Source organism: Sus scrofa, chromosome 2 (genome assembly GCF_000003025.6).
Source record: "Sus scrofa isolate TJ Tabasco breed Duroc chromosome 2, Sscrofa11.1, whole genome shotgun sequence".
Taxonomy (NCBI): Eukaryota; Metazoa; Chordata; class Mammalia; order Artiodactyla; family Suidae; genus Sus; species Sus scrofa.
In genome coordinates this window covers 74157587-74180123 of record NC_010444.4, presented here as the reverse complement: position 1 = coordinate 74180123, position 22537 = coordinate 74157587, and the positions used below count along the sequence as shown (strand labels likewise).

General features: G+C 55.8%; 2 protein-coding genes across 4 annotated transcripts in view; one reads left to right on the top strand and one right to left on the bottom strand.

Annotated features, from left to right (window-relative positions):
• DPP9 (dipeptidyl peptidase 9) overlaps positions 384-22537 on the bottom strand; it is a 45221-nt gene continuing 23067 nt past the window's right edge. For all 3 annotated transcript variants that reach the window (XM_021084042.1, XM_021084043.1, XM_021084044.1), the window contains exons 11-22: positions 22075-22175; positions 20459-20636; positions 20085-20247; positions 15811-15890; positions 12064-12216; positions 11522-11657; positions 8827-8972; positions 7469-7615; positions 6396-6548; positions 5662-5804; positions 4206-4317; positions 384-1471 (exon numbers count right to left, since the gene is read on the bottom strand). In XM_021084042.1, coding sequence (XP_020939701.1) covers positions 1379-1471; positions 4206-4317; positions 5662-5804; positions 6396-6548; positions 7469-7615; positions 8827-8972; positions 11522-11657; positions 12064-12216; positions 15811-15890; positions 20085-20247; positions 20459-20636; positions 22075-22175 — 1605 coding nt within the window. In that variant the 3' untranslated portion in view covers positions 384-1378. The remainder of the gene's footprint in view (positions 1472-4205; positions 4318-5661; positions 5805-6395; positions 6549-7468; positions 7616-8826; positions 8973-11521; positions 11658-12063; positions 12217-15810; positions 15891-20084; positions 20248-20458; positions 20637-22074; positions 22176-22537) is intronic.
• Positions 5812-7016, top strand: DPP9-AS1 (DPP9 antisense RNA 1). The gene is made up of 2 exons (XM_021084046.1): positions 5812-6330; positions 6630-7016. The coding sequence occupies exons 1-2, from the start codon at positions 5946-5948 to the stop codon at positions 6821-6823; spliced, it is 579 nt and encodes a 192-aa protein (XP_020939705.1). The 5' UTR covers positions 5812-5945; the 3' UTR covers positions 6824-7016.

The following is a 22537-nucleotide window of genomic DNA, read 5'->3' as shown; positions in this document are numbered from 1 at the left end:
GCCCTCCCTGACCAGTGCATCCTGATTCTTGAGCCACTGAGTCAACTCTCTGGATGAGGAGAGGTGCAAAAGAAATAAGGGCCAGGCCAGCCAAGACATCCTGGACAGGGTCCCTCAGTGGTACCCATGGGCCACCTCAGGACCTCTGGGACTGTCCTTACTGGGTCAATCCGCTGAGGGACGAGGCATCTTCCAGCCACAGCACGGAGGCCCCCCTCTTTTGTGCCTTCGCAGCACCTCTGAGCAAGCAGTCCTGTCAGCATCCCCCCCACTCCTGCCACCGCCTTGCCACCAGTGCAAAGATCACCATGCCCTTGGCTCAGTGACCTCCCAGGAACCCTGATCACCAGCCCCAGGGTTTAGAAGGAACCTCAGGCAGGTGGCAACACTTCCATCTGGAGTCGTTTAATAAGTCTACTTCTTACACGCATAATTATAAAAGAATAAGAATTGACAAAAATATTTTCTTTCCATAATATGTAGAGGTGGTAGGGTCTTTTGTTTTTGTCAAACCCGCCCCTGGCAGAACTCTTGGTGGGGCAGGAAAAAGGAGTAAGGAGAACCCTGAGGCGGGGAGGGTTCCACTCCCAACCCCGGAGCCCCGGTCTGTGCTGGCCAGGTAGAAATGTGTGGCTGGATGGCTGGGCTGGGGAGGGGGCAGCAGCCGCTGACCAGCAGAGAACGGGGCGGGGCGCATTTCAGAGCCTGCCTGAAAGCTGGGGGAAAGGCGGGCCAGAGGGCTGCCGGTCAGACTCCCAAGTTGCTCACGGCCTGCTGGGGACCTCCCCCCCACTGCTGGCTGGATTGAACCCCCGTGGCCCAGCAGCAGACCCTGATTCTAGATTTAGGCACCCCTTGCTTCCTATCTTTTAAATAATTAAGAAAAACTGCCCCCAAACAGAACACAAATATGAAGTGGGCGGGTGGGGGAGAAAAGGCAATGGCATGCTTCTGTGCCGGTGGCCCCTGGGCTAAGGCCCGATTTCTCCGAGTCTCTTCTGGCCTCCAGCTCCCTGTGGAGCTTAGGCTCTAGCTCCTGGACCATGGGGAGCAGAGGGATGGCTTGAGGAAGTGCCTTGAGGATGTCAGCCTTATCTCTCCATCCTGGCAACCAAGAAGCAGCAGGCAAAAAACCCCCAGGAGCATTAAGAAAAAAAAAAGAAAGAAAAGAAAAGAAAAAAAAGGCATTGGGGCAAAGGTGGCAGCTCCGGGGTGGGCGGGCGGTCCAGTGGGGGTGTGGGAGGAGGCGGTGCTCGGGATCTGCGGGGCAACTCAGTCCCTCCCGCTTCGTCGTCCCCCCACCCCTCCCCACGATGCCGGCAGGGAAGCCACTTGTGCTCTGACTGTGCGGGCCCCCGCACATGCCGGCCCTCGGGGCTCAGAGGTATTCCTGTAGAAAGTGCAGCAGTGTGACTTCATAGTGCTCGCCGGACTCCGGGCAGCGGATACTGTGTCTCTCGTTGGGGTAGATCTGAGTGAACAGAGAAGGCAAGGCTGGTGGCATCAGGGGACCCTCATCCACTCCTGCACCCTGAGCCTCTCTCTGATTCCAGCTCAGAGCTTCCTCCTCCAGGGCCTCCACCCCCGCCCCCAACCCCACATGTACCCTGGGGGCTGGTGCAGAGAGGCAAGAGGATGTGTTCTGGAACTGCTGGAGCCAGGTTCGAATGCCCCCTCCACGGCCAACTGTGCTGAGTAATTCTGGGCAAATGATGGCCTCCCTAGCTGCATTTCCTCCCTTGAACACTGGGTGAAAAATTCAGACCACTGGGAGTCTTTGTGATGGACCCCTCAGAAAGCTAAAGTCTCTAAAACACAGAGCACACGCACGCTGAAAGCCTTAAGAAGCTGTGCTGCTGCTCTAGTCCCCAAACCTCTAGGCTTTGCCAAATGTCTTCTGGGTCCTCTCACCACCATCCCCAGAGAGGGGCCGCAGCATGCTGGCGCTAAGGGCCATGCCCAAGGAATCACCCAGTCCCCGAGACCTGGCTGAGTTGATGTCCAGGCCCTTGGGTGGTCTGTGACATAATGAAGGTTTTTTGCCTCTGACCATGAAGTGAGGGCTCCTGCACCCCAACAGTTCCTGGGTGAGCCCTGACGGCTCCCAGGACAGGCGTAAAACCTGTTCCAGACTCTAAAAATGCAACACCCTAGGAATGCACCAAACTGCCCAGAGGTCTCTCCTCCTCCACCCTTGCCTTGATTAATCTTGGTCAGATCACATTGTCCCCAGGTCATACTGTCCACAGCTCAGGACTTGCCAGCCTGAGATTAAGGCCAGGATTCCTGGGTCCTGCAGCCCCTACGGCCTCATGGGCCCTCCTACTCCACCCAGGGCAGTGGCACTGCCTGGGACAGACCCTGCTCCCCCACTCCTTCATGCCACTCTGGGTCCTGGGTGCCTGGTTACTTCCGCCTCCTCCTGGGCTGAGGGTGGGGAGAAGTTCTGTCTGGCTTCCCACTCTGTTCTCTGACCCTGGCCTGGACATGGTATGTGGCAACAAATGTGATGCACAAACAAGCTGGGGCTGTCAGGCTCCAGTCCAAATGTTTCCCCCAATCACTGCCTCAACTCCCACCCCCAAGGGAGCGTCTTGTCTCACCTTCAGCTTCCTCTAGAGAAGTAGAGGCACAAGCCTCTGAGCCACCATGTGCTAAATGTTTTTCCTCAAAGAACTCATTTGACCCTCACAATCCCTGGGACACAGGAGTTATCATGCCCATTTGATAGATGAGGAGGCAAAGCCCAAGGTTAAAGGGCCTGCCACTTACTGCCACACGGGGAGGCTGCAGCTAGCCCAGTCACGAGGTTCAGAAAGGCCCCGTGAGGCTCCACCCTGACCCCACCAGCCTCCTTTGCTCTGATCTGCAGCTGCTTCCGTCCTGTTTTTGAGGAGCATGTGCAGTTGGGGTGGGGCTGCCTAAAGGCGCCCACAGCTCTCCACCCCAATAGGGAGCTCCTCCTCCTTCCTGCCCTATCTGGCAAATGCATGCCTAGCCACAGACCTTGAGGCTTGTCCCTCCCACCCTCCTCCCACCCTCTAACCCCCAGTTTCCCCCTTCGATGAAAGGCAGGATGGGGCTCTCTGACAGGACAGAGCGTGTGCAGGGATCGAGGAGCAGAAAGACTGCAGTGGCAGCATGTCATAAAATCTGTTCCTCTAATCTCAAGCACACCTCCCAAATCCACCAGGCCTCTTGCTCCCCTCTGCTGACTCCTTTCCTACCGGGACCAGTGACTGTGGCTCATGTCCTACTGGCCCCATGGGCCTCTGTCTACAGTGCAGCTAGCGGGATGCTGCTCACAGCCCTCACACCTCTCCTCAGCCGAGGCCACGCCCATCCCCAGGCCCACCCCTTCCCACTGAAGCCCCACCTTCTCACGAGATCCTGCCTCATCTGAGACCCCGCCCCTTACGGCTGAAGGCCCACCCTCACTGCTGAAGCCCCGCCCATCAATGGAGGCACAACGCTGGTCCCCAGCTCTTTCCCTGGCTCCAGCCACCCTGGTCTCCAGTCCTGAAACTGCTCCCTCCCACTAATTTCCTGTGCCTGGTGTCCTCCAGAGCCACCACCTGCCCCAGGGCTACCTGACTCCTCAGCCACTCTTTAGTACCCCCCCCTTTTTTTTGCTTTTTAGGGCCACACCGGTGACATACAGAGTTCCCAGGCTAGGGGTCCAACTGGAACTGCAGCTGCCAGCCTATGCCATAGCCACAGCAACAAGGGATCCCAGCCACATCTGCAGCCTACACCACAGCTCACAGCAACACCGGATCTTTAACCCACTGAGCAAGACCAGAGAATGAACCTTCGTCCTCATGGATGCTAGTGAGATTCGTTAACTGCTTAGCCATGACGGGAACTCCTCTCTTTAGCACCCTTAAATGTCACCTCCTCAGGGAATTCTTCTCTGACCTCCAGCCACGGTAAACCCTTCACCGCCCCTCATGCTTTCAGCATTCTGTACAGTTCTTCCAAAGCAAAGTTCTTGGTTTAAAATAAGATGTGTATGCGCAGTAATTTTGGAAACGTCAGCCTCCCTCAACCAGGCCCATTTCCCGGGTGCTGCCAGCAGAGGGCAGTGCGGGTCGGGAGCAATCAGCGCAAGACAGTGGTAAAAGGGGGGGCGGGAGCCGACAGGTGTGGGAATGGGGGCGGGGCTACAGGTGCCCCCTTGTGGGCTCCTCGGAGAAGCCACCCACCTGGAGCTGGTAAGGCTTTCCTGCTCGGATGAGTTGGGAGACGAGGAAGTTTGTGTGGAAAAAGTGCACGTTCTCATCCAGGAAGCCGTGCAGGATGAGGAGGCGGTTGGGCCTGGAAGACAAGGTCAGGATGAGGGGCTGGGGCTGGGTCCCCTTCTCCCACTCCGAGGTTGTTGCACCACAGCCTGGGCTTGGCCCTAAGTGAGGCACCAGGCCCAGGACCCAAGCGGCAGCTCAGCAACAGATGGTGGTGGAACTCAGAGCTGGGGTGGGACTGGTGGATCCGGGAGACCCTCTCATATCCTTCCAGGTGAGGAGGGGAGCAGTGGGCCCTGAGCTCAGAAGCTTCTGGTACAGTGCTAACTGTGGCACTCAGGGAGGATGGAATGTTCTAGACCTGCCCGACCTGACAGGGTTGCCATCATCAATACCACATTGGTTAACTGAGTTCTTGAAACGCGGCAGGAGTAGTCGAAGAACCTTATTTTTAAAATTTTTGATTTATAAAAATAACTTACTGGGGTGACAATCACACAACCTAAAATTAACTCATGGGGCACCTGGTGCATTCACAAGGTTGTGCAATCAATCAGCACCCCTATCCAGTTCCGGAACATTTCATCACTCTGAAGCAAACCCCTGTGCCCAAGAGCAGTCACTCCCAGCCTCGGACAACCACTAGTGTCTGTCTGTCTTGATGGTTTCACTGGTTATTGTTCCGGTGAACTGGAATGTATGTAGATGAAAATGGAAATGGCCACATTGGCTATGAGCTCCCACAGTGGATGGCACAGGCCCAGAGCAGGGGGTTCTGGTCTTGGCTGCACAATGGTAGCCCCAGACCACACTCCATACCAGAGAGCAGCCTCATGGGGAGAAGGGCCCAGGTGGGGTCAGCCTGTGACTAGAACCCTGACATGGGGCCTGGGGTGGACAATGACCAGCAGAGTCACACCAGCAAGTGGTCACCCCATCATCTTTCAATCAGAATCAGAAGCCAATGCCAAAAACATGACATTGGATATCAGAGCTGGTCCAACATGTCTAGATGTGACAACCACTGTGGACCTGTGTTCTGAGCCGCAATGTCTAAACCGCACGAGACAGGCCCTTCGAGTTCAAGAATGACTCTCAGGGCCTACAGCAGACCACATGCTTGGGGTGCAGATGCTGAGGGGAGCCAGCATGTCCAAAGCGGCACAACTCTTGATCTTTCCTTCCATCTTCCTGGGGGCAGGGCTGGGGGGCTTCCCTCCCTCTTCCCTCCCAGAGAACCCAGGCACCTGCTGTGAGGAGCAGGGAAGAGGGAGGGCAGCGGGAGGAGACGCAGGGTGCAGGAAGAGAGGCAGGTGCAGAAGCCACGCCCACCCTGGCCACAGTAGCATCGCAGCTTCAGGGATGGCCAGCCTTCTGGTGACCCACGGTGACCCAGGAGGGGTGTGGGCGGGAGCCTTACTCATTGGGCAGCTTTTCCACATGCAGGGCCACAGAACCCGCCTCATAGCCAAGCTGGTTGTTCTCTGGGACATCCATGTAGCGTTCCGTGTACCCTGTGTCATAGGCCATCCAGACTGTGACCGGGGCGCCTGCAATGGCCACCTGGACAAAGTGGGGGGAGAGAGAGACACACACAGAGTTCAAGTACCAGGAGCCTGAGCCTGGCTGGCTGTCCCAGGGCCTCCCCCAGATGACGTGAGGAGTGGGCATGCACAGAGGGGCTGGCAGGGGAGGGGCCCTCGGATGTGTCTCCCCCGTGGCCTGCGCATTGTCGCGGGAAGTTGGGTGAGCGGAACCAGCGTGCTCAGGCCGGGATCGGCCCCTCCCTGGGCCCACTGCCTTCCTGCCTCCTCCTCCTCATCGCCGCCCCGCGGTGCCCTGACAGTGCCGCCGGCCTGGGGGCCCCTCCCCCGACGCTCTTCACACCATGCCCCACCTCTGCCCATCCGAGGCCGGGGTCCCGGGCTCAGCCTCCCACAGAGAGCTGCTGGCGGGGTTTTGTGCAGCCGGATGCCATCCTGGGGTCAGCAGTGGCGGGCAATGAGGAGGGGGGCTCGGCCCCGTGGGGCTGCTGCGGGGAGAAACAGCCACGTGGCAAGGCCCCTGCCAAGATGCCTCCCCCGGGGGGGCGGGCTCCAAGGGGTGCGGGTGGGCGCTGGCAGAGAGGAGGGAAGAGATAGGGGCGGGACCCACCTTGAACACTTGGGGCTTGTGGATCAGCCCCATGAGCGAGAGGAAGCCTCCGTAGGACCAGCCATGGATGGCGACCCGGCTCAGGTCAATGAAGCCGTACTTCTCAGCGACAAACTGCAAGCCCTCTACCTGGTCCTCGATCTCCACCTGGCCCTGGGGGACGAGGCCAGGCACCTCTCAGTGGCCTCTTCCCAAGCACATGCCCTGCTGTCCCACCTCTTCCCTCACAGGGAGCCCTCTCCCTCTCGGATCAAGAGCCTCTCTCTAGAAGCAACCTTTCTCTCCAAGCCCCACTCAAACCTGCTCTCTGGGATGGGGATCAGACTGGCCTGGCACCAGCCCTGCCCTGCCATCTCTGGGCTGACCCTGAGAAAGTCACATCCCCTCTCTGGGTCTCGGTTTCCTCATCCCCAAAATGCGGCTATTAACATGCACAGGACCATTTCTACGGTGGGTGTGAGGAGGAAATGAGGTGCTGAATGTCCTCTTCTCAGGGGCCTGGCACATGCTGAGGCTCAATGAACAGCTGGTGTCATTACCACCATCATTACCACCAGCACCACCATCTCCATCCTCACTGACACCCCCATCCTCATCATCCCCATCCCCTCCATCCTTACCCCATCCTCCTCATCCCCATCTTCCTCATCCTCATCCCCATCCTCCCCACCCTCCTCATCCCCATCCTCCTCATCCCCTCCATCCTCCCTCTCACCTCATCCTCATCCACACCATCAACATCCTCCTCCTCCTCCCCGCCACACCATCACTACCTTCATGGTCAGCACCAGGGCCTGTCGGGCCCAGCCCTTGGGACTTCCGGCTGATGGGGCTTATACTGATGTGTCTGGCTGCACGTGGGCCTCAGGCACCCAGAAGGACAGGTGTATAGCTGTCTCCCCATGTGGCACAGCCCAAAGCTGAGCAGCAAAGTGTATGTTCCCTCTGGTTCCAAAGGCCACCCCACTTATGACATCCTGGCCAAGACTGTCTTTGAGGAAGGGGCCCCAGAGCCGTCCCCTATCCCCAGGTCTCCCTTCGCCACACTGAAACGAACTGGGAAGTGATGTTACCATTTGGTTTTTCAGGGCCCCTTCAAATCGAAGCCCTCGCTGACAGGAGCCCCGGCCATCGATCACGACCACAGCGTAGCCCAGAGACGCCAGGGTGTTGAGCCGCAAATACTTGATTCCTTTGAAGGAGTTATTCACCAGCTGCACCTAGGGGCACAGTGGTGGGGGTGAGGTGAGCATGAGAAATCCACTGGCAGGATGGGCCACATGGGCCTGATGGGGTCAGGTCTTACAGACCCCTGGGTGGGGTCTTACAGCCTAAATATGGGGCCTGTGCTCTATTGGGAAGGCTCTGGATGGGCTCTGGACGAGAGGGGAGTGGAAGGTCAGACAAGGGCCCAGTGTGCACCAGGCCCTGTGCTGGGGACACTCTATAGAGAGGGAAGCCCTGGTCAGGCTCCCTTCTCAGCCAGGGCCTCTGCCCCAGGCCCTCCCTGGAATTACTCCCTTATTTCTTCAGCCACATTCTATCTCCTTTCTACCCTTCAGTTATCCTAAAACAGACACAGGAACTGACAGGGGAAGGAAGGCCAGCTGGTGGTGGGAAGTTTTGGTCCCCAAGGAACTTGATTAAATCAGTCCCATGGAGTTCCCGTTGTGGCTCAGTGGTAACAAACCCGACTAGGATGCATGAGGACGCAGGTTTGATCCCTGGCCTTGCTCAGTGGGTTAAGGATCCAGCATCGCCGTGAGCTGTGATGTAGGTCACAGATGTGACTTGGATCCTGCATTGCTGTGGCTATGGCGTAGGCCGGCAGCCGCAGCTCTGATTTGACCTCTAGCTTGGGAACCTCCATATGCCGAGGGTGCGGCCCTAAAAAGACAAAAACAACCAAACAAATGCAGTCCCTTGCTCTGGCTGTTAACGTTGGGGGCCCAATCATCTTCTGGGGGGAGGGGCATCCCAGTCACTGTAGGGTGTTGACAAATGCCAGAAGCCCAGCTGTGACAACTACAAATGTCTCCAGGTATCTCCAAGTGTCATCTGGGGGGGGGGTGAGACCACTCCCTGCTGAGACTTGCGATCTTAGATGCACCCCCTTGCCAATCTGCCTGCCTGGCCCTGTCCCCTTCTCACAAGACTGGGCCTAGGGCCCTTGACCACTTCTGTCACCAACTTAGTGAGAGTCATTGCTGAGCACACGGGGTCTGGGGGGCTTCCCAGAGGGACAAAGGAGTTATCAGTGGTGGGAGGGGAAGGCTGTGTAGGAGGACAGGGTGTGCAGAGACCCACAGGCAGGAGAGCGAAGGACCCCAAAAACCCCATGTGGTCAGAGGGCTGGGGAGGAGCACTGGGAGGGGGGCCCCCTGAGGCCTGGGTGGAGGGAGGAGGGTATGGGGAGCAGGGCATCGCCCACCTGCGGGCCTCCATACACGAAGAGGACGGTGGGGTGTTTCTTCCCCGGCTGCACGGCGTGCGGCTTGTAGATCATGCCGTAGAGCCGCACGTCTGACCGCGTGTGGAAGTGGAAGATTTCTGGAGGCACGTAATCCGGGGGGCAGCCTGTGGAGACACAGGGGCTGTGGCTGCCAGGGCCAAGGCTGGCCCGGGAAGCCCAGCTCTGAGCAGGGCCCAGGCTGGGCCGACGCTGTACCCGCCCAGACTCAGAGGGTGGACTGGAAGCCCCCCCGCCATCTTCCATGCTTCCTGACGGTTAAGATCAGAGTCTGAGGGCTGGAAGTGACCCTGCACGCTGTGTGCCCGCTCATGCCAGGCTGAAGTCTGGCCGGAACCGTCTCCAGAGCTCCCTGGTGCATACTCATCTCCTACAGGGTAACAACCTAGAATGTAATTAGCAGCCAATTTTAGTGGGGGCTCCTCGCTGATCTTTACGGTTACCTTTATTTTTGCAAAGACAACACTGGTTTTCCAGGCACAGTAGTGAGAGCTCTTTCTTTCTTTCTTTTTTTTTTTTTTTTTTGCTGTGCCCATAGCATGTAGAAACTCCTGGGCTGGGGATTGAACCCGTGCCACAGCAGTGACCTACCCCGTAGCTTGGAGCAACGCCAGATCCTTAACCCACTGACCCACCTGGGAACTCCAAGGATGTCAATTAATTGCAAAGGAAAATAAGTAAATAGTGATGTAGGCTATGGGTCCACAAATGTTTACTGTAAAAGGCCAGGTAGTAAATATTTTCGGCTTTGCATGCAGAAGAGACAGTATGTGTCTCTGGGTTGGAACCACAGTTGTCCCTTGGTCTCCTTGCAGGCTTGGTTCCAGGTTGCCCCTCAGATACCAAAATCCAAACATGCTCAAGTGCCTCATATAAAATAATGTGATGGAGTTCCAGTTGTGGCTCAGCAGGTTAAGAATCCGACATAGTGTCTGTGAGGGTGTAGGTTTGATCCCTGGCCTTGTTCAGTGGGTTAAGGATCTGGCGTTGCTCCAAGCTACGGGGTAGATCACAGACTGGGCTTGGATCCTGTTGCCATGGCTGTGGTATAGGCTGGAAGCTGCAGCTCCAATTTGACCCCTAGCCTGGGAACCTCCATATGCCACAGGTGTGGCAGTAAAAAACAAACAAACAAACAAAATTAGATTTAATTTTAAAAATAAATAAAATGATGTGGTACTTGCATATAACCTATGCACATCCTCCTGCAAGCTTTAAGTCATCTCTAGGGGTTTTTTTTTTGTTCTTCTTTGGCTGCTCCAAGGCATATGGAGTTCTCCGGCCAGGTATTAGATCTGAGCCACAGTTTCAATCTATGCCCCAGCTGTGGCAATGCTGGATCCTTAACCTACTGTGCCAGGCTGGGGACTGAACCTGCGTCCCAGAGCAGAGACGTCTCGGATCCCATGGCACCACAGTGGGAACTCCTGGTTCTGTGTTATCAACTGAGATAACATTAAGCGCTACGTGAACAGGTGTAAATACAATGCAAGTGCTATGTGAAGAGCTGCAGTGCACGACGCTTCAGGTTTTGCTCTTTGGAACTTTCTGTGATGTTTTTTCCTGAGTATTTTCAATCTATGGTTGGTCATATTCATCGATTTGGAATGTATGGGTATGGAGGGCTGACCGTACTCAACTCTGCTGCTGCTTCAGCCCTAAAGCAGCCACAGATGATCCCTAAAGGATTGGGTATCACCAGCTTTGGCCCAGGGGTGGGGGTGGGGCTGGGGGGGGGGCGTTTGCCAGCTTCTGCAAAAATAGTGCCCTCATCCGCCTGCCTACACGCCCAAGGCTGGGCATCAGGACACCGAGCTCCCAGCACTGCCCCCCTGCTTGGATGCTCTGGTGAGACCTTCCCTCCCTCAGTTTCCTCCTCTGTGAAACCACGGCCAGAGTTCAGGTTCTATCACGTCTGTGGGGACGTGGGGAGTCAGGGACCAAGCTGTCAGATGGAGGAGGCTGCTTTATCTTTTTAGGTTCCAGGAGGCGATGATAAGAAAAAAAACTGCTTTCCAGAGCATGAAACACCCACCAACTCCAGGGCTCCCTATTTCCTACAACGTTCTGGAAACCTACAGTGGCCAGGCTCGGGTCAGGGAAGGGCATCCGTTTTAAAGTGAATGATTCCCGAGCTGGGTGCTCTGCGGAGTGTTTGGTTTACTTCCTATGGGCTGCTGTGGGACTATTCTTAGATCAGGAAACATTTGAGGGAGACCAACTGACTTGCCTTTGGTCCCACAGCCAGAATTCGAATCCAGGGTCATCTAAGCAGAGTCCTGGCCACCCCCGGGCTCTCGGGCAAAGTGACTCCCTGAGGTCCCCGCACACCGACCCCCAGCTCAGGACATCTGCTCTGCACAGGCGCCCTTGGAGATGGCAGCCCCCGAGGACAAGGATGCCGGGTGTCGGGACGCCCTCCATCTGGCAGAGCCGGCTCCTGCACTTGGGACGTGCTCAGTCCTTACCAGCACTCCAGGAATTAGACTGTCTTGGAGGGTGGGGCTGACAGGACAGTTGGGGCTCCTGGGAGAGGCCTTGAGCTCTGCGGGGCAGCGCCCCCTCTCGCATGGTATGTGCCAGAACCATGACGGGCAAGCTGAAGCTCTGGATGGGAAGGACCTGGCCAAGGGCCTGGGGCTCTGGGGCTACTCACTGGCCGCCTCCATCATACTGGCCCAGAAGCGCGGCTGCTTGTGCAGGGGGTCGTCGTCGGGGCCACTCAGCTTGTAGACGTGCACACAGGGCGGCGTGCTCACACTGCTGTAGTGGCTGATGAACATGTCGAAGTTCTGCGGGTGGGACGGGGCACTGAGACTGCGGCACACCTGGCCTCCCCTCGACTGCTCCGCTCCTCCGCCTCACCACCCCCTGCTTCATCACCACGTGCTATCTTTACCCTGCGCGGTGTGCTCCCTCCTCTAAGCCTGCTAGTACCACCAGCCTTGTCTTGCAGCCACAGAAACTGGGGTAAGAGGAACCTGTCCCCTGGTCAGGGGTTCTTGGGTGGTGGCCGGTGGGCCTCGGGGTCAGGCCCAGACTTGCCCAATGCCACAGCCTGTCCACCTTGCTGGTTCTGCAGCAAGCGAACTGCCACCAGATGTATGTCCAGGACTGGGGTGTCCCCAAGCTCCCGTTCTGGAATGCTGCCTCATGTTCTAGCATATTCTGAGGGAGTGGGCATGGGGGAGTGCCCACCTGGCTCATGGAGCAGCTGTGTGAGAAGCCGGGCGTGGTGAGGCGTACGATCTCGCCGGCCGTCTCATAGCTGACCACGTAGAGGTGGTGCTCCAGGGGTGTGTCCTTCGTGCCTTGAAAGTACACCAGCTTCGTCTCCTCATTGACCCAGATCTGGGGAGGGTGGCACAGGGGTTCCTGGTGACATGGCCTCCCAGGCCTCCCTCCCTGCCCCCAGGGAGGGCCCTGCCTTCTGTGGACAGGACAGTGGTCTTCCTAAGCTGGCTTTGGCCTGCTGGCTGGAGAACTATCTGAGATACTTCTCTGACTCCGTGGGGGCAGAAGCAGACCCTGACAGGGCTGAGCTAACCACATGTTGTCTGGTGCAACTTAGAATCTGAAATCCAAGCCTGGACAGCTCCTTCTGGACCTGCCCAGAGCCGTGGGTGGGGGGCTGCTGAGGGCACACTGCTGGGACAGAGGCTGAGGGAAGGGCTGTCCTGGACCTGCCAGTCCCTGGCTCTGATCCCCAGTGGGTCAGCCATTCCTCTGATCCAGGTGCTTGGGGTTAAGAAATGGCAACTTCCCACTCCACCTGTTTCCTGGGGGAACCTCCTTCCAACCTTGGGGTGCTTCTTAGGCAGCATCTTCAGAAGGAGCAGGAAAGAACCTTGCTGTGGGGATGGGAACAGGCACTGCCTTTCTGGAGTTGATCATGCAGCATGGACGCTTAAAAAAGGCACATCCTCTTTTGTTTGTTGTCTTTTTAGGACCGCACCCGTGGCATATGGAGGTTCCCAGGCTAGGGGTCGAATTGGAGCTGTAGCTGCAGCTGCTGGCCTACGCCACACCACAGCAATATTCAGATCCAAGCCACATCTGCGACCTACACCATAGCTCACGGCAACACTTGATCCTTTACCCAATAAGTGAGGCCAGGGATCGAACCTGCATCCTCATGGATACTAGTCAGATTTGCTTCCACTGAGCCACGACGGGAACTCCAAAAGGTGCATCCTCTGAACTGGCATTTACACCCCCAGGAATTGTCCTTGAGAAGTGAATTCAAAGTGAAGGCACAGGAGTTCCCATTGTGGCTCAGTGGGTTAAGGACCTGACCATGTCTCTGGGAGGATGCAGGTTCAATCCCGCCTCACTCAGTGGGTTAAGGATCTGGCATTGCTGCAAGTTGCACTGTAGATTGCAGATGCAGTTTGGATCTGGTGTTGCTGTGGTTGAGGTACAGGCCGCAGCTGCAGCTCCAATTTGATCTCTGGCCCTGAAGTTCCATATGCCACAGGTGCCGCCATAAAAAGAAAAACCAAAACCAAAACCAAAATGAAGGCACAGGAGTTCCCGTAGTGGCGCAGTGGTTAACGAATCCGACTAGGAACCATGAGGTTGCGGGTTCAATCCCTGGCCTTGTTCAGTGGGGTAAGGATCCAGCATTGCCGTGAGGTGTGGTATAGTTTGCAGACGCGGTTTGGATCTCACGTTGCTGTGACTCTGGTGTAGGCCGGAGGCTACAGCTCCGATTCGACCCCTAGCCTGGGAACCTCCATATACTGCGGGAGCAGCCCTAGAAAAGGCAAAAAGGCAAAAAGGCAAAAAAAAAAAAAAAGGCACAAATGGTAGTTCCTTGGTGGTCTAGTGGTTAAGATTAGCCGCTTTCACTGCTGTGGCCTGGATTCAATCCCTGGCCTGGGAAGTGAGATTCCATAACATGCTGCTGTGCACAGCAGCCAAGAACCAAAACCAAACAAAATGAAGGCACAAAGATGCTCCAAGTGTTCTCAAGACTCAAGTGGTGACACCCTGAATGTCCAAAAGCCAGACTACTTCCATAATTGTGGCACAATGCTCAGTGGTCAAATAAAACTGTACTGTCTAAAAAATCCCTACAAATCCTCTAAAATAATGATGCTCCTATGGAGACAGGTGCAAACAGGAAAGATGTGCAGTGATTTCCCACCGTGGTCATCTCTGAGGTGGGGGGAGGTTACGCAGGTCTAGGGTGAGGATGGACAGAGATTATTTAGGAAAATTCAATTTTTACAACAAACAGTGAAGTGATGTCATTATCAACGTACTTTTCTTTTTTCATTTTTGTCTTTTGAGGGCCGTACCTGCGGCATCTGGAGGTTCCCAGGCTAGGGGTCGAATCAGAGCTATAGCTGCCAGCCTACGCCACAGCCATAGTAACGCAGGATTTGAGCTGCATCTGCGACCTACACCACAGCTTATGGCAACGCCGGATCCTCAACCTGCTGAGTGAGGCCAGGGATGGAACCTGCGTCCTCATGGATACTAGTCATTCGTTTCCACTGAGCCATGACAGGAACTCCTATCACTGTACTTTTCGAATACAGTAATAAAAAAAAGTACATGCCCAGAGCCATTGTGCCCTCCAGGGGACATCTGGCAGCCTCTGGGCATCTGTGGTAGTCATACTTGGGGTGGGGGCCAGAGAGGCTGATCCACACCCACGGTGCCCATAACTGGCCCCGAGTGTCCATGGCACCGAGGGAGAAAGTGCTGTGAAGATGAGAGGATCAGAACTATATGATTATCCCATGTCACAGGTGAGGACACTGAGGCTTAGTACCCAGTTAGAGAGGTGCTGAGCTCAGCTAGGAGCATAGGGGTGTCTCCGCCGAGATTCAACCACAGCCGAGCCACTGAGTAGGGACAGTTGTGCTCACAGTGCAATTGGCACAGTTACCACAGAACCCAGACACAGCAATGTCGCTTCTCTCCCCCTGGAGCATTTACTAATCGTTTAGTTCCCCCTGTGAGCGCAGCGACACACACTTGTATGTTAACCTCTCAAGTGGGCCCTAGGGTGGCCTAATATCCACACCTAGAACTGGGGCTGCCTGGTCAGATGAGACGTGGTTGATGTGCTAACAGGTGCCGCCTCTGTCCCCCAGAAAGGCCAAGCCATGCTGCCTGGCTGTGCTGCCTGCCCAGGGGTGCCCGGCCCCGTTCTCCTGGCAGCCCCGGGCAGCACACTGCCCCCTCCCAGGCCCCACCTCTTAACTATAAAAGAGTTCACCTACATCTCCTCCTGGTCACCTGTGGTTTAGTTCCTTTTTTTTTGGCCATCCTGCAGCATGCAGAAGTTCCCGGGCCAGGGATCATACCCACACCACAGCAGTGACAGGAGATGGTACAGAGATAACGCTGGATCCCCAACCTGCTGCACCACAGTGTGAACTCCTGGTTTAGTTCTTTATGTCTAAATCTTTGGTCCAGGAAGCCTTCCTGCTGGTGTGAGGTGGGGATCCAGGACATTTGATCAAAGGATCTCTGTGAAATATGGAATTTTGTAGACCTGGACCCCAGTGGAGATGTTCTGGTCACCATGTTTTTATGAAGGAGATTTGCATCAGGGAGTGGAAGGTCCACATCTCAGCTCTGCTGCTGCATCCTGGGCAGGCAGGGGTGGGCCCTGGCGGGAAGCTGTGGGACAGTGTCCTGCACACTGCTGACCTGGGGACAGGTAGTTTCAGGGAGCAGGAGGCTAAAGCGAATGCTCCAGGGGGCACTGTGAACCGGCTGGGCCCCATCCACCAGGATCCAGCAAAGGCTGCTCAAAACCACTCTGCCTCTCAGATCCCGGGCTACAGCTGGTGGGAAGCATAGCCCCCGTGGCCCTCAGTGAGCAGAGCAGGAAGGAGTGGTGGGGGGTGTGGGGGTGGGCGGCGGGAGTGTGTGTGCGCGTCTGTGCCCACATGTGTGTACAAGCATGCATGGAGACACTGGTACCTTGGAGCCGTGCCTTGCCAAGACCTCCCATTCACCACTGGTCAGTGCGATCTCCTCCTTGATGGGGCATTTAAATTCATCTGCAAGTAAGGAAAGGAAAAGAGGTGAAGGGAGCCTGGAGTGGTGAAGGGGACTCAAAGCACAAAACAAACTTGCCAAGGAGCCTGAGCAGCCAGGTGATGGGCCCCAGGCATGGTACAGGGCCCTGCCACACCATGGCCCAGGGAGCGGGGTTCCCACTATGTGGATGGTGGGCTGGCATTCCCCCAGAAAAACCAGGGATACGCATTTTGTCAAAAACTAAAACCCTATTTTAGTACTCTGAAGGGCAAACCACCACCTTCTAGGCCCTAGACCTGTGACCCCTTAGGATGCATTGCGTCCATGAAGAACCAGAGCTTCGTTAAAATAGTGGGGTGGGAGTTCCTGCTGTGGTACAGTGGAAATGAATCCAAATACTATCTATGAGGATGCGGGTTTGATCCCTGCCCTCACTCAGTGGGTCAGGGATCTGGAGTTGTTGTGGCTGTGGTGTATGTAGGCTGACAGCTACAGCTCCGATTCAACCCCTAGCCTGGGAACTTGCATATGGCACAGGTGCGGCCCTAAAAAGCAAAACTAAATGAATAAATAAAAATAAAAGCTGAGTAAAAATAAAATAGCGGGGTGGCGCAAGGTCTCAGGTGAGTTACCATAGGTTTTTTGGGAGAGGATAAATCTTTTTTTTTTTTTTTTAGGGCTGCACCGGCAGTACATGGAAGTTCCCAGGCTAAGGGCTGAATTGGAGCTGCAGCTGCTGGCCTGACACCATAGCTACAGCAATGCCAGATCTGAGCCACGTCTGCGACCTATACCGCAGCTCATGGCAACACTGGATCTTTAACCTATTGCACGAAGCCAGGGATCAAATCCACATCCTCACGGATACTAGTTGGGTTCTTAATCCACTGACCCACAATGGGAACTCCTGGGAGTAGGTCTCAATTTTAACTTTCTACCAGGTAAATGACAATACAGAATATTTATGGACATGTATGAGAAATGATTATGACAGTTTATAAGCAGTGGCTACCCTTTTTTTTTTTTTTTTTTTTTTTTTGGTCTTTTGTCTTTATAGGGCCACACCTGCAGCATATGGAGGTTCCTAGGCTAGGGGTCTAATCGGAGTTGTAGCCTCTGGCCTACACCAGAGCCACAGCAACGCGGGATCCGAGCCTCGTCTGCAAACTACACCACAGCTCACGGCAACGCCAGATCCTTAACCCACTGAGCAGGACCAGGGATTGAACCTGCAACCTCATGGTTCCCAGTCGGATTCGTTTCCACTGCACCGTGACGGGAACTCCCAACCCTTTCCTTCCATCCTATCAGGTCTAAGGCAAACTGCTGTCCCCGTCACCTGGGGAGAGCCAGGTCCTACACACATTCACAGGGTGCACAGACAGAAACTTCCAGGGAAGAGACCTCATCTAGGTGACTAGACACTAGAAGACTCAGGAGGGAGAGACGCTCCACTCTCCCCGCACTCCCAGTGGCTGGACAGGCCCCTCTCTACTCACGCTGAAGATGCCCTTCGGAGGAGTAAGCAGGTAGGAGCTGAGTCTCACACAGCTCTACTCTGGGGCCAGCCCCAGTGACGTGCCTGTTCCCCGTCCACAACCTCTGTGCCCCTCAGTTCTCCTGCTGCCCCCACGAGGCCCACAGAAGGCCTGGGCCATGGCTCAGCCTGCTGGCCCTGTCTCCCTCCAATTTGCTCTGAGTCTCCTCGGCCTTCTGGGCTCAAGTCCACGCTCCTCCTGGTCTGAGGGTCCCGCAAACTACACCAGGGCCCACTCTCCTCCTCTCTCACAGGCCCCTTGCCATGGAGTGACCTGTGTCACTGGGACACACTCCTCCTCCATCCCTGCTCCTCTTCCAGCCCCCCTGCCTTCTGACCACCCTCCCACTTGGCTGGGACACCCTAAAAGAACCCATTCCTTCGGCAAGGAAGTGGCTGGGCCTCGCCTTCCTGCCCATTCAGTCTCTGTCCAGCAGGCAGGAGCCTGAGGCAGGGAGGTGGTGAAGGACACAGGGAGAACGGACAGCCCACCCAAAGGCCAGAGACCCTGGGGTGCTTGCTGTGAGCTCCACACGACAACTACAAGGCAGGATGAGAACTCAGTATGGCCCATGTCAGGGGGCAGAATGAGAAAAGAAAAAGGAAAAGAAGGAGTTCCCATCGTGGCTCAGTGGAAACGAATCTGACTAGTACCCATGAGGATGCAGGTTTGATCCCTGGCCTCACTCAATGGGTTAAGGATCTGGCGTTGCCATGAGCTGTGGTGTAGGTCACAGACACGGCTCAGATCTGGCATTGCTGTGGCTATGGCGTAGACCAGCAGCTGCAGCTCCAATTCCACCCCTAGCCTGGGAATGTCCGTATGCTGCAGGTGCGGCCCTAAAAAGACCAAGAAAGAAAGAAAGGAAAGGAAGAAACTAAAAAAGATAGAAAAAAAAAAAGAGAGAGAAAAAAAGGAAAAGAAACAAAATGAGACAGAATGAGGATTTCTCCAGCAAAATCTCCAACAAGAAGTGGTTTCCAGACAAACTGAAAAGCAAACACTGACAAGCTCCTTTGAGACAGCTCAGTGAGCCTGTGATGGGCCACAGTCAACCCCAAGGGTCAACCCCAGACGGTGGTCATTCCTCAGTCCCCAGCTCACCTGACCCCTCCGTAGCTTGTGGCTTGGCCAGTTCCTAACCCTCGGGCTCCTTGGGCCCCCCAAGCGCTCCCACCGACACCACCCTCAAGTGACTGTCTCCACACTGGTGACAGCCTCAGGCTCCGTGGCAGACATAGCCTCTAAGCCCTGGGACTCACTGGGGACATCTGGATGACAGGAGACAAGGAGCAATGGCTGAGTACATCCGTGGTGGTCAGGGCCAGGGGGCACCTGGCATAGAGTGGGTGGGGTCAGCAATGCTGCTCCATATCCCACAACCCGATGGTGGCCAGGACACCCCACAAAGTAACCTGGCCCTGATGTCAGCAGTGCGGGTGGGTGGAGAGACACTGCTCCAAGCTCCAAGATCCCTGGCTTGTCACTCAGGCCACTCCCTTCCGGCCTAGCCTGTCCAAAGGCCATGACGCCCACATCCCCACCTTGGCTCCACCTGCTCCACAGAGCTGGGTGGAGCAGTCCTGCCAATCAGGTGCTTCAACTTGAACACAAAGCCCAACTCCATTTTCCTCTCCCGCACCATCCCTCTCAGTGTTTCTGTGTTAGGCTAGACTCCCAGAAACCTTTCAGATGTCCACGCACTTCCTCTCTCTGCCTCAGCCCCCAGCCCAATCGACCTGCAAACCGAGTCGGCTCAGCAGTCAAAGCACATCTGGAGTCCGATCTCAGCCCTTCTCCCTGACCCCGGACCTTGTCACTTCCCCTCACCTTCAGGTTCAGCTCCATGAACAACCACAGGACACACTTAAAACCAACGTAAGATCAATGGTGGAAGCTCTAGTCCTCTTCCCGGCCCACAAGGCCTTGCTTGACCTGGGTGTCCCCTCCTTGCCCCCTGGCTGCCCACCTGCCCCCCTGTTGCCCCCAACTGCTCCAGCCACACAGGCCTCCTCAGTGTTTCTCCTGCCCCAGGGCCTTTGCACGGGCTGTATCCACAGCTTGGAGGCTCTGTATGGCTGCCTCTACCACCTCCACCAGGTCTCTTTTCTGGCACATTATCCAGACGTGCTCCTGGCCTCCCTTTTGGAAAGAAGGGCCCCCTCTCCCTAACCTTTCACCCTGCTGCATTTTCCCTCGCAGAGCTCATCACTCCCGAGACAGCATCTTCCACTGTCTTTGGATGCCTGCCTTCTTTCTCCACTAGAGTAGAACAGCTTTTACCATAAACAGCCAGACAGCAAATATTTTCAGCTTGGGAAACACTGTAACTGCTTGCCGTCAAGACATGAAAACAGCCAGACAACACGTCAATGCATGTGCGTGACTGTGTGCCAATAAAGCTTTACTTACAGAAGACGGGCGGTCGGCCTTGGGGTGCACAGGGCCTGGCATGTAGTAGATGCTTAATAAATACCGCTGCCTGAATAAACCTGCTGCTGGCTGTGATGATGCTGCCAGCCCAGGAATGGCTTTGGGAAAGGCTGGCCTCTTACTCATCAGCACCGCTCCCTCTGGGACCAGCAGGCTGGGTGGTGGGGCGGGACCCGTGGAACAAACCGTGCACTGAGCCACAGGTGGTGACTGCTGAGCGAGGCGTGAGTCAGGCTGGCTCACCTTCCCCAGGGTTGAAGGGCTGGGTCCAGTCGTAGCCGTGGGGCTTCAGAACAGCAGTGACTTTGTACAGGTGGCAGAAGCCGGTCTTACACTCGTTGGCGCGGATGAAGCAGAGCTCGTCCTCTCCCTCTGGTTGGGGGAAGGGATAGAAGATGTCGTGAACCTGTCCGGGCAGAGAGAGGACGCGTCAGGAGGTGGGGAGCGGAGTGGGGGAGGCAGACACAGGGCCCTTGAGGAAGGGGCGGCTCTGAGAGCCTGGCGTGGAGGGCAAACCCCAGGGGCGCTCGCTCCCGAGCTGGCTTCTCCATGTCACCAGCCCCCGCCCAGCTGGGGACCTGGGGCCGGGGACAAGGGATGCACACCCCTGCCCTTACGTTGATCCACACGTCGGTGACCTCCTCATACACGACATACGGCTGGACGTTCCTGGGCACGGCTCTGGCGAGGGCTGCCCGCTGCTCCTCACTCTCGGTGGTGGGGATGAACAGGGCCGGGGGCAGGAGGACAAGCTGGAGCCGCTGCTGGGGCCGGTCCAGGAACATGGCCCAGGCACTGGAGGGCGAAACAAGAGAAGATCCAGGCCTCTGGGGCCAGCGGAGGCCAGCGGGGCACCGATGCCCTCCTTTCCAAACTTGTGTATGACCAGAACACTCCTCTGTTGCCTCTTCACTGACAGCTGAGCAGGCGACCCTGCCGCACACAGAGGCCTCCTGGCTGGCCCACGGCTCGGGGGGTGCGGGGTGCGGACGCAGCTGGAAACACCTCCCATCACTAAGTCTTAGAGCAGCGTTTTGTAAACTTTGGCAACTTCTGCCAAATCCTCAACCTTTATCTTTTGTTTCATATTTTGCTCTAAGTGGACAGTTAGTTTCTTTCTCCCTCCCTTCCTTTTCTTCCTTCCTCTTTCTCTCCTTCTCTCTCTCTTTCCTTCTTTTCTCCCTCCTTCCTTCCCCTTTTTTTTGTTTTTTTGTTTTTGGTCTGCGGCATGCTGCAGCATGTAGCAGCCTGATGTGAGACCTCAGTTTCCAGAGCAGGACTGAACCCAGGCCTCAGGGGTGAAAGCGCCGAGTCCTATCTGCTAGACTACCAGGGAACTCCTGAGAGTTTCTTAACTTAAATGTATTTTTAATGGAGACCTGTCAGGGTTACAGGCGGAAAAGCCCAATCTCAACATAAAGGCAGGACAAGTAGAACCCTATCCGAGCAGCACCGTGGGGATGTGAGACCCAGTGAGAGCCCAGGGGCTGCCGAAGACTGGAGCCTTGGTCTGGGCAGTCTCTGCTCTCAGGAAAGGGGCCAGTGGGGCCAGAAGCCCACTTTGTGGGCCACCATTTCTTCCAAAACTACTCAATCTTGCCGATGTGGGACGAGCGGCCACAGACGATTCTTAAACTGTGTGTGGCCGTGTGCCGATAAAACTTTATATATGGACACGGACATGGGGATGTCCTATCATTTTCACGAATGATGAAATAGTTTCCTGTGGATCCTGTGCGCATCCCCCCCCGCCACCACATACATCATTTGAAAAGGTACAAGCCAGAGAGCTCCCTGGTTGTCTAGTGGCTAGGATTTAGCCCTCTCACCACTGCAGCCCAGGTTCAATCCCTGGTCTGGGAACTGGGATCCCACATCATGCCACTACTTGCTGTGGCAATCAAACAATCAGAGCAATCAAAACGTACAGGCCATTCTTGGCTTGTGGGCTTTAGAATAATGGGCAGAGGGTTGGATTTGGTCCCTGGGCAGTGGTATGGAGCCCTCTTTTAGAGCCATGGACCCCTAATCTGGGCAGAAGGGGTAGAAAGTGATTATAGGAGTTCCCTGGTGGCCTAGTGGTTAAAGAATCCGGTGTCATCACTGCTGTGACTGGGGCTTGATCCCTGCCCTGGGAATTTCTGCATGCTGCAGGTGCAGCCAAAAAGAAAGAAAGAAAATGAAAAAAGTGACTGCAAAAGGATGCCTTCTATTTTGTGAGGGAGACACTCACTACTTGCCATCCCGGGTCCAGCCGGCCCTGGCAATGTACTCCACCTTCGGGAAGAGCGTCCTGAAGGGCTGCACCAGCTCCTTTTCTTGCGTCGACACGATCTAAAAGAAAGGCAGACCTGGGTCACAGTTGGCCTGGCCACATGCTGCCCAGGAGGAGGTGGCCACTATTAGAGGGGCACTATGTTCTCACATGTAGGGGTCCCCACTCCTGGTCCCTGAGGACGGGGCCTTACTTGGAAACTGGGTGCCTGCAGTTGTGATAAGATAAAGTTGTACTGGTGGGGGGGGGGAATTCAACCAGACAAAGTCCCTATAAAAGGGGGGAAACGTGGACACAGGCTCCTCAAAGGCAGAGAATGTCTTGCAACGAGACATAGGGAGAAGGCAGCCATCCACAAGCCAAGGAGGGCGGCCTGGGATAGATCCTTCCCTCAAGGCCTCAGAAGGACCAGCCCAGTTGA